At 37.6% G+C, this 16,352-nt stretch overlaps 1 protein-coding gene across 1 annotated transcript in view; it reads right to left on the reverse strand.

Annotated features, from left to right (window-relative positions):
* DNAH8 (dynein axonemal heavy chain 8) overlaps positions 1–16,352 on the reverse strand; it is a 272,886-nt gene that overhangs the window by 170,349 nt on the left and 86,185 nt on the right. The window contains exons 28-33 of the mRNA XM_046640515.1: positions 15,980–16,215; positions 14,176–14,280; positions 9,869–9,982; positions 8,536–8,598; positions 3,079–3,179; positions 34–171 (exon numbers count right to left, since the gene is read on the reverse strand). Coding sequence (XP_046496471.1) covers positions 34–171; positions 3,079–3,179; positions 8,536–8,598; positions 9,869–9,982; positions 14,176–14,280; positions 15,980–16,215 — 757 coding nt within the window. The remainder of the gene's footprint in view (positions 1–33; positions 172–3,078; positions 3,180–8,535; positions 8,599–9,868; positions 9,983–14,175; positions 14,281–15,979; positions 16,216–16,352) is intronic.

A 16,352-nucleotide genomic window follows, 5' to 3' on the forward strand; every position in this document is an offset into this window, starting at 1 on the left:
TGAAAAGATAAGCTTAATTCAACTGAAACTCACCTGTTTTGAAATTCCTGCAGTTCTGCGTTAATTTTTTCAATGTCTACATCTCCCCAAAGCATTTCATAATAACCACTAATATTGCCCATTACAGTATCATACAGTCCATACAGCTTCTGCAGTAAGTTGAGCTCCTTTCTGAGAAACCAAATAATTAAGTCATTACATAATGTATATTTTAAAAATAAATTCCATTATTGGATAGGCAGTATTCATCCAATCGAAGATGTCATATATTAGGAATACAATATCTTACAGACACCAACATGCACACAACCCTGTTGGTTTCCAAACAAAGACTTTATTAAAGTTCCATCAATTAGGTCAAGTTTACAGCTTTCAAATATTCCAGATCATATTATGACTCGACATTAACAAATGGCTTGATTATTATCACCATACCAATCACTGCAAACAACGTGACCAAAACTTGTTAATAAGATCAAAGCTAAGGCTAAAGTTTTACTTGATTTTTTCTTTCAAAGGCAAGATAGATTTTTACAAGAATGCCTGCCTTTAAGTATAACTTTAAACATCACTTTCCTACCAAAAGCTTTCTCCCATGTGCCCAAATAAAGTTATATCCAAAACGAGAATAAAAGGAAGGATTCCAGGTCCAAGTAAAGGAAAAGTTCCTCACTGTGTGAAACACCAAAAATTGACCACTCAACAAACTTTGTGCATCTCCCAGGAATTCCTCAACCCCAAGCACATCATGAGGGGCCACTGGACCCAATTTAAGTTTTTGAGTTTATTTCTTGAGTAGTTCTAACTATTGGCAAGGATTGATATTCACAACTTTCATTATTTATTATAGATAATCCAGAGACCAAAGATATTGCTTATGTTTTTAATGGAGTAAAACTCATTCTATCTTGCAATTACCATATGGGTGCACTGAATCCTTTTATAAATCTAAGACACATTCTGGAATCTTAGTTATCTTGCTTTTCCAATTCTTGTTTCATTTTGCTAATTCACCATCCTAGGACCTATTTCATTATTAATCACTGATTATTCCCAACTATGCTGAAAATGACTAAAATAATAAGAAAAGAGAATGATGAAATCTCCTGTAAGGATGAGGCAATAGTGAAAAAAATAACCACTCTTGCATCATCCTTCAGGTTTCTTGTTGTGTTGCCCAAAGTAGTGCATCACCTTTCAAGAAAGTATAAAGAAAGAACTCTGGAGACAACATTTTTGTAGTCTTTGGATTTTTGTTTATTTGGCTTTCACTTAATACAATTAAGAATTCAGAATTTTTTCATTTTCCACATAAAACAGTAAAGAGAAGAAAATTGACAAAGGCAGGTGCTTCCCACATACTAGACAGAAAAGAGACAGACAGCAGCGTTCTAGACTAATTTTGATAGTGAAACTGATTGTGTAAGTGAAATCTCAGACTATGAGTCTTTAGATGAGAATAACCTAGATGAATTTTATTAAACTCAGTCATTGATGAGTGAACAGTATATTTCAGTAGAGGCCAGGGCTTCATCATGCAATAGCTTACAACAGATCCTAGACTATCCCACTTTGTGAAAAAGATAAGTGATAGTGTTCTCTCATTATTTATGATGTTTGAGGAGGTTTTGTTTGATGCATTCCATAGTGGACAAATGTTGGAGGCAGATGTGTGTTCAAAGGAAATAGATGATGCAGAAATGAAAAAATTCATTGATCGTTCAAATCTAAAAATAAAGATTTTTGTATTTATAGTGCAAAGAAGATGGTGATCATCTCTTCAACAAAATCACGAGTGTCCAAGTTTTCAACAGTCATGAGTTTGTGCATTGTTAAATGCAAGTGCAAGAAAAAGCAGAAGATAAGCTAGAAGCTGTTGCAGATGGATTTGATATCTGGAATCAGTGTTTACAGGATGGGTGTGTTCCATGTTCATGCATGGCAACTGATGAGCAGTTGGTTGCATTCAAAAGTCGGTCTCCATTTTGTGTATATATATCTTCAAACCAGGACATTATGGAGTAAAAGTTTGGGTTTTATCTGCTTAAATTCTTATTAATTTTCTAATAAAATTGTTTTTCACCATGCCTTTATTCTTACTTCTGTAAATTATTCATAAATTACTTAAAAGTATAAAAAAATAAAAAGGGTCCACGGGTCCAGATGGTAAATGAGGATGACTACTTTTCCTAGAATACTGAGAGTTAAAATAAAACACTGAGTCTCAGACTGAGGGTGCAAAAGAATTAATGAGAGAGTTTATTAAAATGCAGATTTCCTAGGACCCAATGCCAGAGATTCTGATTCAGTAAGTCAGGGGCAAGGAGCAGATGTCTGCATTTCTAACACAATTGGTCACTGGGTTAAGCTTGGCAAATGACTACTTTAGAAAAAGAATACAAACCATCTACCCTAAACGACTGAAGCATTAATTTATCTTCAGACAATTTCATGTCCATTTTGCCATGATTTTCATGCAATGACTTTAAAAGAAGTTAACATAAAGTTCTTTTCTAAAGCCAAGATCCTAATAAGCTAATACCACTGTTTTAATTTTGCCTTTGTGGAAAGTTATATTTAAAATTCTATTAAAATATACTTGTTTAAATCCTAGATCCATTGTTTAAAATAGATTGTTACTGTTTAAAATCAATTCAGTTCCTTGGCCTTCAATCTCAATGAGTTCTGTGTCTACCCAACGGGGAGGAGCAATAAACACAAACGCAGTAAGAAGGGATTGAGAGCTAAGGATGGCTATTCCTCCAAACAAACAAAGTTATCCAAAATTGCTGTGCTTCTGCACCATCATTGACGCTAACCAAAAATAGCGATAATAAAAAAATAAGGCACAGGCTAAATATAGGCCATGAACACCCAGAATTTCTGCAATGTATTTTCTACTCCTAGAACATTGCTTCTGTATTTGGAGATTGTGTCGCCAAAGGGTCAGGAATAGCCAGGAATAAGGGGACTATTTAAGAGTGTTCCAAGGAAGGCTCTTCTCTGCAGGATAAAAGGTTTAAGGATGGACAGTATTTAATTATTTGCGTGTAACACTTGTACAATTTCTAAACTTACCTAGTTTTGTGTAAAACCTCATAGTCAGTCACAGGCAATCCAAAAAGTTGTTCACCAGATGAATATGTAACAAATTTCCTCCACAGATCATCAAAATTGGCCTAGAAAAAGGTTTTAAAATTGTAGTAAAATATAATTAATTCAGACCCCATTAAATTAGAATTTATGATAATTGGAATAAAAGCCACATTGAGGTTTATTTAATAATATCTGTGAAACGAGGATTTGTGAAGCAAGTTTACACTGATATCAAGCTATCAGAGGAAAAGTTAAGCACTTACGAAAATTAACTTTCAAGCATTCTAAAAGTATCCATTTTATATAAAATTATTTCTTTACTAAATTAAGTGGTCCCCGGAAGACCTATATTTCAAGTTCCCATAAATACATCTGAAAGCAATAAAATTGCATTTTAAAAAATCTATAATTTAGGCTTTTTCACTAATTTCAACTGGTCAACTCTCCTACAAGTTTCAAATGAGTGAAGCGTTAGTATAATCCATTCAACCCTGTTTTCTCGACAAGCAATAAAGAGTCTATAAAATGAAGGATTCCATTTTAACGCCATTTGAAATAATTCTCACAATTTAAATCAGCAAGGTTAATGCACATGTCTTTTGAATTGGAATTTGAATCTCCTAACTTAGAACGCTAAATATTAACAGTGTTAAAAGCATAAAAGCTAATAGAAATAATCCACCTGTGACAAGACATGAGTGCTCCACATAAACGGTATAATATATCAATAAAGATCGTAAGTTCCCAGCCCTGGAAAATATCTGGCATCAGACCTGACAATGCTCAGCTAGTATTATAGATCTAACAGACCCATTAGCATATTTTACAGGAGCCAAATCAGGAAGATGTGACGACACTGGAGGAACTCAGCTGAATTCTTAGTTCCTAGAGGGCAAGGGCCATATTTTGCATTTTTTACATTCCTTGCTGGCTAGTATAGTGGTTACTCAAAAAAAATTACCGAATGAAGAGCTCATGGGACTATGTGAACATCAGGAAAGGAGAAACGAAAACTTCCAAGTTAACGTACATTCAAATAATGACATTTAAAATCTTGTTAATGTGGTGAAGACCATTGATGGATGCCAATCACTCATTCCTTTTTCCATTTAAGTCCCAAATAATAATTTAAAAAAAGACCTACAGCACCAGCTAAACCAGGAACAAAATAGCAGGTTTGTCGGCAGGCTAGCCGAGTGCCCACTAACTCCGGAAACCAGAGTAAAGCTCCATCAGAGAACACCGCTGGGAGCTGAGGCCCAAGGCAAGGCTCCTGCTTCTTCTCCAGGTCTAGATCTTGGCACTTGCTTCTGAGGAGGCAGAGTGGGCACCTGTTTTTAAAGAGAGATGGGTCTACAAATCTGACCCCAAGTCACATGTGCAGCCAGATGCATGGCAAACATCCTGCTCAGCTCACACCCCTAGGCATAGGCAGAACAGAAGGGGCAAGAAGGCAAGAGAGCGGCCCTACGTTGTCTTTTCAATGAAGTGACCACACCCCTGGTAAAAGAGTGGCACACTAAAGTCCCAGTTGCTGACCAATAAATTGTAAACTCCTGAGGGAAAGACAAGGAAGTGGGTCTACCTTCAAAATACAGCCAGGCTCCAATCACTTTTCATCAACCCCAATGCCACCACTTTGGTCCAAATTACTATCACCTTTCACCTGGATTACTGCAATAACCTCCTAATTAGTCTCCCTGCTTTTACCCTTCACTGTCTATAATCTGTTCTCAACACAGCAGCCAGGGTGATCCATTGAAAACATCAGTAAGATCATGTCACTCTTCTCCGAGTCAAAGCCGGCAAGGCTGCCACAGTCTGCTTACCTCTCTGGCCTCATTGCTATTGCTCTCTCCTTGCTCATTCTGCTCTAGCCATACCAACCTCCTTATTGCTTCTCACATATGCTCTTACGCAGGGCCTTTGCTCTTGCTCCTCCGGCTGCCTGGAAAGCTGCTCCTCCAGCTATCTGCCTGGCTCATTCTCTCACTTCTCCAGGTCTGTATTCAAATGTCACTTTCTCAAGGAGGCCTTCTCTGGAGACTCTACTTTAAATTGTACCTCCACTTCACATACACACAGCCCAGAACTCTATGCCCTTCCTTGCTTTATTTTATTCCTTGGCACTTATCACCATCCAACATTACTATCTATTTCATTATTCATCTTGCTGTCATTGCTGAGGGTTCCTCCTGGCTCAGCTGGCAGCCACCAGGTGAGCAGGCCAGTCTTAGTCTTGCCTCCTCCAGAGAGGCAGGCCAGGCCTTTCCCTGGGACCCTGGATCCAAACCTGAAGGCTTCAGGAAGCAAAGGATCAGAGCCTCCTCTAGAGTGCAGCGTAAAGTGCTGGCAAGGGTGATGAAGGGAGCTGGTTTTAGTCCAAGAATGAGCACCGTAGTTCTAGAGAGAGAAGAACCCCGACAATAACCAGGGACCAGACTTTTTGTCTGAGGACATCATACATAAGCAGAAGGCTTGCGCCTACTGCATCCCATGAAAACTCTTGCCAGCACACCCATCCTACTTTATAGAAGTCCACAAGAGCTCCTAGGCTAGACCCACCCTCCCTGGAACCAAGCAGCAGAGACACTGGCCTCTGTGACAGATGATTTCATCTACTTGGCACAAGTTTATTCTACCAAAAATCAGCTGCAATTCCCAGTTGCTCCAATGATCTTGGAGAAATATTTTTCTTATCATGGGATGGATTTTCTATTTTAAAACACTCAAATCAAGGGATATTCCAGTCGGTTATGATGGAAAAAGCCTGAAATACCCCTACCACTCTCAGGAGAACCTGCAGCTTGAGAGATTACATCCAACTTGATTGAAACTTTTTGGCAAAAGGATGCATGGAACCAGCCTGAACCATCCATGGAACATACACATAATGCAACAGGACAAGATTACTGACTCCACTCCTCCATTTATTTGCTTTGAGGTGAAAAACCCAATAACCAAGCGATATGAAGTAAGTTCTAACATATGTAAAGGGATATTTAGAAATACCCACCCAGTATGTTGCAAAACTACAGAAAGCCTTCATATGGCTTGATTTGCTGCCAAATCTGGATTTTCCTAGTAAAGAAGAAACACTAGTTTTTGGACACCAGCTCTGTATCTCCTGGTGGGAGGACCAGGAAGCCGCCTGATTATAAATGGAGGCAGCAATTGGGGCCAGGTGAAGAAAAGAAAACGTGGGAGCAGGAGAGGGAGACGGAACAGAGAGAGATTTTGATTACTGTTATTTTAAGAAGCAAAGACAAACAGTTTTTAAAATGCTGATTGGGAAGATTTAGTAAAGCGGAAGAGTTTAAAAGTAATAGAGAGATAAGGGTCAATCTAAGAAGAGAGAAGGGAGACAGTAGAGAGGTCCCCTGGACAAGAAGGGGGTCACGTCTCTCTGAAATTTACATCACAGACCCGAAATTTCCTCAGTAAATTTGGAGACAAGGTCATCTGTTCAAACAAATCTCAAAAACACTCCTTTTCCCGTATTTGTACTGCAGTAAACAGCTCTCCTTCAGCTATTTGCCCACGTGGGAAACCTGCATCTTTCCCCTCAACCCAGGCTCCAAGCCCATCCAGTGGATAGCTTTAATAAACTCATCATCTGTCCAGTTTTCTTCATTCCAACTGCACCTGCTTGGTCTCAAGCTTTATAATTTCTTGCTTGCATTTCTGCAACTGCCATCAGTCTGACCATCCTCCCTCCAAACCATTCTCCACATTAATGCCAGAGAAATCTTCTAAAAACGTGACTATTTTAAAAATTCAAATCTGATCATATTCCCCGGTGGGAGCCCCCCAGCCCTCATCAGGATGGGTTCTGAGCTCCTTGTCACAGCCTACAACGCCGTCCATGAGTGATCTCTGCCCACTCCGCTGCCCCATTTCCCCCACCATCTTCTTTGCACACTGCACCCCACATTACACTCCTTACATCTCCCCAAATCTCCCTGCTTATCTCCTCATAGCTGGGCCTTTGTACGAGCCCCAAATTCTCCCTAACTTGTTTTTCCTCCTTCTTCCCCTCGTTGACTCTAACTAGTCCTTCATGACACAGCTTAGATGCCTCCTCTTCCAGGAAGCCTTCTCTCCCTGCCCCACCAGCCTCCATCTGGGTTGGGAGCTCCTTACATCTGTTTCCCTAACACAAGTTCTCATACCTACATCACAGTGTTCACCACAGTTTGGCGATTGTCTACCTAGCTCTCGGTCTCCTTACCATATTTTAGCAGCTTAGAAGTAAGAACCATGTCTTAATCACCTTTCTATCAACAAGACACACAGCAGGCATCTGACAAATTGTTTTTAATGACCGAGAATGCAGGTGGGATAGGGGACATAAAGAGAACATGAACATACAGTACAGCCGCTGCAGGAAACAGGACAGAGAATTGCCTGATGCTCCTGAGGGGCTAGCTGACTTAGGAATCCATGAATCTGCAAAACATTAATCCAAATGGGTATGTGATTTTTCTCCAGATGCGCTCAGCAATCTGAGCATAAAAAAAGATGGTGAATGGTTGGCCTGATCCAACAAGTATTGTGTGGTCTGAGGTGGGACAAAGGAGCTGAGAAGGAAGACAAAAAATGGAAACAACCCAAGTACCTATCAATGGATGAATGGATAAAAAAGACGTGGTGTATATATACAATGAAATATTACTCAGCCATAAAAAAGATGAAATCTTACCATCTATGACAACTGGGATGGACTTTGAGGGTAATAAGCTAAGTGAAATAAGTTAGACAGAGAAAGACAAATGCCATATGATTTACTCACGTGTGAAAGATAAAAACAACAACAATAGCAGAAACATAGACACAGTGAACAGATTGGTGGATGCCAGAGGGGATGCGGGGAGAGGAGAGGGCAAAAGGGGTAAAGGAACACATTTGTACAGTGACAGATGGTAACTAGATTTTTAGGAGTGAAAACAACGTGGTTTATACAGAAGTCAAAATATAACGATGTACACCTGAAATTTAAATAATGTTATAAACCAATGTAACCTCAATAAAACATGAATCAAATAAAAAAATGGATACAGATGGAAGATAGGGAAACCATTTGTCAATATTGAAATTCTTATTTTAATACATTTTATTATTCTATGAATTTTTATCACTTTATATACAAATAAGATGCTTGGAACTAGAATAAGGTACACACTTCAGTTCAAAATTAAAGTCTCATTCTCTAAAGATACATAGAGATAGTGTGTGGAGAAAAGCATGGAGGGACCCAAGAAAAGGAATCAATTACATTATTTAGCAGATTAGAACATAATTAAAATCTGTATTCATTTTAAATATTAACTTTTCCATGTTAAGGTAAAACATGAATTTTTCCCTAAAATCATTTTAAAAAATAACAATGCATTGTTAATGTAACCAAAAAAAAAAAAAAAAAGACAAATGCAGTTCTACCTGAAATATCTGTAGCCTGTTGCTAGCTTCTTGGGGTGGTATATTTGGAACCATGGGTCCTTCCTGTAATGAATTTTAATTCTTAGTCATATATATTTATCAATTTACTTGGTTTATCCATTATTTCATTTTAAATAAATATTTTTAATTTAAATGGTCTAATTTTGTTCTGTACAGGAAGCTTTCATTTATTTTTTATAAAAGCTTTATTGGAATATGTCACATATTGTACGATCCCTCATTTAAAATGTACAACTCAATGGTTTAGTATATTCACAGGGTTGCACAACCATAACCACAATCAGTTCTAGAACATTTGCATCACTCCAACTTCTACTCATTTTTAAAGGATCTCGACATAGGTAATAAAGAATGTGACAAAATTACATGCTGTATGAAGTTTGTACCACTAGAGCTCTGTTTCATTTCATTCATGATTCAAAATGATAATGCTATGGTTGTTGATACAGAGTTCGGAGACGAGACTCCTTTCACTAAATTGTTCAGCCCAAAATGGAAATAGAGATTCACAAGGTTGAATACTTAGAAGAAGCAAAAGGCAGTCTCTGGTGGCCACAAGCCAGAACATAGTTGCAAAAAGGACCCAAGATGGCCTGAACAATCATGAATATTACGGATATGCAAAATAATAGACCAGATTCCCAGTATAGTAGAATGATCGTGCAATCAAATGTTGATTAATCCAATTAAAAGAGATCAGTTTAGTACTTGTGAAAAAGAAAGTGTTATATAAGCAGCATCAAGGGCTTAAATTATCTTATGAATCCAGATCCATTGTGACCACTAAAAGAAAGTAGAATATTCTAGGGGAATATACCCAACTTCTGAGTCTAACTTCAAAGAGGTCAACCATTATAATCATTAGACCGGGTTGAATAGTCTGTGGGACTGACCGAGTATGACATTGATTATTTATTTCCAGCAACCCTTTTGGTTCTCTAAGAATTAGTGAAAAAAAAAAATCAGTGGCATAATACCCTGATATTAGGGTATTTCTAGTTTCTTCCAGCCTTCCAACCATTGTATTACACGTTCAACTGTGAGAATTCTGGCCCTGAGAAAGACAGATCCTTTGATTCTTCTACAATCACCAAAGTTTTCGCTCCTTTTAACAGTTAAATCTTCTTTCTTTCTCTACAAAACATGCTTAAAGGACGAGCTAGCCCCTTTTTTGGATAGCTATACACGTGCAAATATAGCCTCTTACATACAAGGTACAGATCACAGTGTCTTTTTCAGGGTTCATCATTTCCATCTCATATAAACATACTCCAGAACACTTTAACACACTGCATGCAAATTCTTAAATTACCGTCTCATATGCTTCCGCAAAGTTCATCACATCCTCACGAAAAACTTCCACGGACTCAAGTAGATTACTTTTAAATTTTGGCTGCACTTGAACTAGTTCATCTTGTACAGAAACCTAGAATAAAAAAGAATACTCAACGTGAGAGTGAAAGTACTGCACTTAAATGAAAACTATAATTCTATTCCACCAAGTTTATCATCCCACAGATGTCCTGTATGAACAGAGATGTTTCTGCAATGTTGTTTGTAATAAAAACACAGAAATAAACAAGCCAAATGCACCAACAGGAGCCTCAAATCATTCTAGTTGATGACCCAAGAGGCAAAGCCATCTTCTCTAACTGCAGTTAGACAAAAGGTTTCAGGCTGACCCAGCTCAGGCCACCACTGAGGCCAGGGTAACCGTTATCACTATAGGCCCAGTCTGGGTCACATGCTGTCTTTGGGGCCAGGCCAAGGGCTGGTATTAGCAATCTCTAGTAGGTTCACGTGGTTGCCATGGCTGGAACAGTTCCCTAAAAGAAAGTGGTATTAGTCCAGGTTTAAAAGAAAAAAAGCAAATTTCCTCCACAATGGTCTTCAAAGCTTCTGCTTAAACCTTCAATTATAACAGCTGGCACTTAATTCATGCTTACTGTCTGCCAGGATCTTCACCTAGGTTAAGTCTTTTAATCCTCAGAACAACCCTGTGTGGTAAATACAAATATTTTACCCATTTACAGGTAAGAAAACTGAAGCTGAGAGAGAGTATCGTAACTTGCTCAAGGTCCCAGCACCAGTATGACGCAAGGTCAAGATGCAAAACCTGCCACTGTGGTTTCAGGGCCCCTGCTCTTAATTGCTCTCAGCAATAGCATCTATCTTGTTTGGAACACATACTATTTTAAGCTTAACGGTGATTGTAGCATAGAATTGTTTATTTTACTAAAGGATGGGTCAGTGGGTTTAACACTATCAGTTGAAAAGCTGAAAGATCAACCCACGTGAATTTTTTCCATTGGACAATAACAGAAAGTTGGGCCTCACTGAATCTCAGTGGATGGTTCCCCATCTCCTTCCTAAGACTCACTCTCCTGACCAACCAGCAAGCATTTTTCAAAACAAGCAATTAGTCAACATTTAACATGAATTTAAATAAACATGAGTATTAAAGGGTATTTCATATACATTACCTCAAGCGAGCCTCATAACTGCATATAAAAAAATTCCTAAAATATTCCTAAATGACCACATGAAGAAATTGAGAAACAAAGGTTATTAACTTGCATAAGATCACCCAGTTGGCTGATGGCAGAGATGGAGTCACAAGTCATGACCCCAGTTTCAGCTTTGTGTCCTTGCTACTGTGCCTTGCTTCAATCTTAGTGACAAATCTTTCCATAAACAAGAAATTTTAAACCAACATTAATTTAATTTAATTAGTATTCCATAAAACTTTTCAGTATAATTAAAGAATCTGGACATTCCCTTGGAGTTCACTCTCATGTCTAACTCACAGTGTGTAAATATTTACCAGCTTCAAAAGAGCCTAGAGAGAAATGTGTAGCTATAAAAGCATACATTAAAGGGGAAAAAAGATTTTGGGACCAGCCCACTGGTGTAGTGTTTAAGTTTGCGTGCTCTTTTTCAGTGGCCGGGGATTCACGGGTTTGGATCTTGGGTGTGGACCTATACACTGCTTGTCAAGCCATACTGTGGTGGCATCCCACATACAAAATAGAGGAAGATTGGCACAGATGTTAGCTCAGCGACAATCCTCCTCAAGCAAAAAGGGAAGGATTAGCAATGGATGTTAGTTCAGGGCCAATCTTCCTCAAAAAAATCTCAAATCAAATCAGTAACCTGACCATCCACCTTAACAAACTAGGCAAAGAACAAACTAAACTCAAAGCAAGCGGAAGGAAGGAAATAATAAAAAATAAAGCACAAATAAATGATACAGAGAATAGAAAAACAATAGAAAAACTCAGCAAACCAAAAGTTTCTTCTTTGAAAAGGTCAGCAAAATTGACAAACCTTTACCTAGACCAACCAAGAAAAAGGAGAAAGGACTCAAATTACTAAAATTGGGAATAAAAGATGGGACATCACTACCTACCTTACATAAATAAAAAAGATCATAAGGACACAATCAACAGAGTGAATAGGCAACCCATGCAATGGGGGAAAATATTTGCAAATCCTATATCTGATAAAAAGTTAATATCCAGAACATATAAAGAACTCCTACAACTCAACAACTACAAAAACCCAATTTAAAAATAAGCAAAGGATTTGAATAGACATTTCTCAAAAGAAGATATACAAATGTCCAACCAGTATGTGAAAAGATGCTCAACATCACTTATCATTACAGATATACAAATCAAAATCATAATGAGATACCACCTCACCCATTAGGGTGGCTACTATCAAAGAAATGGAAAATAACAAGTGTTGGCGAGGATGTGGAGAAATTGGAACCCTTGTGCAGTATTGGTGGGAATGTAAAATGATACAGCCTCAATGGAAAACAGTATGGTGGTCCTAAAAAATTAAAAATAGCCATTACCTTATGATCCAGCAATTCTATTCCTGAGTATATATCCAAAAATATTGAAAGCAGGGTCTCAAAAAGATATTTGCACACCCATGTTCACAGCAGTATTATTCACAATAGCCAAAAGGTGGAAGCAACTCAAGTGTCCATTGATGGATAAACAAAATGTGGTATATGTATATAGTGGAACATTATTCAGACTTGAAAAGGAAGGAAATTCTAACACATGCTACACCATGGATGAACCTTGAGGACATTATGTTAACTGAAATAAGCCAGTCACAAAAAGACAAATATTGTATGATTCCACTCATATAAGGCACCTAAAGTAGTTAAATTCATAGAGACAGAAAGTAGAATGGTGGTTGCTAGGGCCTGGGGGAAGGGAGAAATGAAGAGTTGTTGTGTAATGAGTATAGAGTTTCAGTTTTGCAAGACAAAAAAGTTCTGGAGAGGGGTTGCAAAGAAATTTGAATATATTTAACACCACTGAACCGTGCACTTAAAAATGATTAAGATAGTAAATTTTATGTTATGCGTATTTTACCACAACTTTAAAAAAAAAAACAGCACAAACCTACAGTAATCAAGACAGTATGGTACTGGCTTGGGGTAGACATATGGATCAACAGAATAGAATTGAGAGTCCAGAAATAAACCCTTACATTTGTGGTTTTCATTATGATTATGATTTTAAACAAGGGTGCCAAGACAATTCGTTGGTGAAAGGATAGTCTTTTCTTTTCAACAAACGGTGTTGAGACTACTGGCTACCCACATGCTTTTGCATGAAGTTGGACCCTAACTCACACCATATACAAAAATTAACTCAAAATGTATCAGACACCTAAATGTAAGGGCTAAAATTATAAAGCTCTCATGAGAAAACATAGTTGTAAATCTTCATGACCCTGGATTAGGCAATTATTTCCTTGATAACAATACCCAAAACACAAGTAACAAAAGAAAAAATAGACAAATTAGACTTCATCAAAATTAAAAACTTGCATGCTTCAAAAGACATCAGGAAGAAAGTGAAATGACAATCCACAGAATGAGAGAAAATATTTACAAATCCTTTGATAAGGGACTTGTATCCAGAATATACAAAGAATTTTTACAACTCAAAAATAGACAACCCAATTAAAAAAACAAGCAAAGGATTATTTTTTATTGAAGTATAATTGACATACAACATTTATATTAGTTTCAGGCAAGCAAAGGATTTAAATTCTCCAAAGAAGATATATAAATGGTCAATAAGTACATGGAAAGATGCCATCATTAGCTATTAGGAAAATGAAGTGCCAGTACTTGGGACAATATGCATAAACCTTGAAAACATTATGCTGAGTGAAAGAGGTCAGCCACAAAAGACTACGTATTGTATGACGGTGTCTATATTCAGTGTCCAGAAAAGGGAAATCCATAGAGACAGAAAGCAGATTAACGGCTGCCAGGGGCTGGGGTGAGAAGGAGAATGAGGAGTGATTCCTAATGGGTATGGGGTTTCTTCTGGGGTGACTGAAAATGTTCTAAAAGTAGATAATGATGGTGGTTATACAACTCTGTGAATATACTAAAAATCACTGAATTATATATGGTAGATTTCATGAATTTAAAATTTTATGAATTTTAAGGGTAAATTTTATGGTATATGGATATCTCAATAAAACTATTAATATATATTAAGCTTTTAAAAAGTATGCAATATATTGTTTTCTGAAGATAGTGACTTAATAAAAAATAAGAATTAAATTTGTACTTACAGCTTTGCTCTGCAATTTGTTGAAGGAATATCTCAAGGTATCAACCCCTTCTGATTCTTCTTTGGTTACTTCAACTTCAAATCTGTTTAAAATAGCATAGGCTTCCTGTGGAGTGGGGGTGGAGATGAAAATTATCACAAGGAAAGCAACTGCCAGATGATTCAGATGTTTACTAGAAACACATTCCTATGTCTTAGAAGAAGAGAGCATATTCTAGAAGAGTGGTTCCCAAAATTAAATGCGTATACAAAGCACCTCTAGATTCTCATGGGCACCAGATATTGACTCAAGATCCTAGGTCCTGATTTAATAAGTGCCTAAGTGATTCTGATGGACACATTGGCAGATCACATTAAGATAACTCTCCTAGAAAATACTATGCTGGAAAATATCCCCGGAATCATTTTCTGCCTCTCTCTCCTCGTATATATGATGATGTGGCAGATACCCCACAGAAAAGAAACTTGAATCATCAAAAGGATGGATTAGCAATTGGCTTTACCAAAAGAATTTATGCTGAAGAATTAAGCTTCTACAGTCAGGAGAAAATGGTATGATAATTAGTTAAATCTTGAGGAATGGGTAGTCAGCATCCAAAATTTCCAAATATCAAGATTTAAAGAAGTAGTAAAGGCATAAAGTTCATTCGCTACCAAAGTGTATACATTTTAAATAGGTTCAAGAAAGCATACAATAGTCATGAGCATCAGGTACCCAGAGGAGGCAGTGTGCCAATCCTATGCCATGCAATAAGAGAGTGCTTTGTTTATACAGAACTTACAAATGAGTAATAAAATACATTGAGTCTGATTTTTATCACCATGAGCCAGAAATTTTAAATAATACTAGTCACAAAATACTTGTGGTAGTCAAAATAATGGCCTCCCCAATGGCGTCCACATCCTAATCTCGGGAACCCGTGAATGCGTTCTTACCTGGCAAGATGGACTTTGCAGATGTGACTAAGTTAGAGTTTGAGCTGGACTAACCGAGTGGGCCTGATGTAACCACAAAGGTCCATATAAGGGATAGAGGGAAGCGGGAGAATCAGGGTCAGAGAAGATGTGACAACAAAAGCAGGGGAGGAGTGATGCCATTGCTAGAGGGGGCCATGAGCCACGGAATGCAGGCAGCCTCTAGAACCCAGAGAAGGCAAGGAATGGACTCTTCCCTAGCGCTTCCAGAAAAAAACACAGCCCTGCTGACATCTTTATTTTAGCCCTATATGACCCATTTTCAGATTTCTGATCTCTAGAACTGTAAGATAATAAATTAGTGTTGTTTTAAGACATGAAGTTTATGGTAATTTGTTACAGCAGCAATAGGAAACGAATACAGAACTCTTCCCTAAAAGCATATTTTGCTGATCTAAATTCCAACAGTGTACTACGGAGTCTAAGTGGACAACTCCCCCGGATGCTGCCCATGGTATGCCACTGGTCATGAGTGAGACCTAGCACTGGTTTCTAAGGAGAGTCAAAGATATTTGGGGAACTTCCCTAACATGTTGGGAATGATTGGATAGAGTGAAATTATTCTTTTCTGTGAAATGTTGGTGTCAGTATAAAAAACTGAAAACTGTCTGGACCAGTACAGCATTACAAATATATTGACATTCCTTTGCATACTGTTCACTATTGATGATTGTCAAAATCCCTCCAAGGACATCGACATCAGAAAGGAGAAATAGGCAGACCGTGCCACAAAACAGACGAAGAAATTCATTAACAGAATCACTTTTTTAGTGTGTATCTACCTTTTAAAAAACAGCATTTCAAGAAAGAAAAATATAACCATTTCTTACTTCAATTGGTCCCAAGGTCATATCCATTTGAATTTCATTATCACGGATACAAGACAAGGCTTCCATTGCAAATCTGACATCATCTAAATCACGAATAGGTCTAGATAACTTTTTCAAGTATTCATTGATAAACGCTATCATGTCTGACATTTTCTTTTTGTATTCTTCATTCAAATATCGACAGAGTAACATCTTCCATGCCTTAGCCTCAATTGATAAGGCCAATTTCATTGGCTCTGGTGAAGACGGGAAAAGATCAAAATAGAAAACAATTGATATTCTGAAACTATTCACTTTATGTATAATCTGAGCCTCAATAACTGCACTGTCCAATTTGATTGTCACAAGCCACATGTGGCTATTGAGCACGTGA

The sequence above is a fragment of the Equus quagga genome, chromosome 15, assembly GCF_021613505.1.
Source record: "Equus quagga isolate Etosha38 chromosome 15, UCLA_HA_Equagga_1.0, whole genome shotgun sequence".
NCBI classification, from domain to species: Eukaryota; Metazoa; Chordata; class Mammalia; order Perissodactyla; family Equidae; genus Equus; species Equus quagga.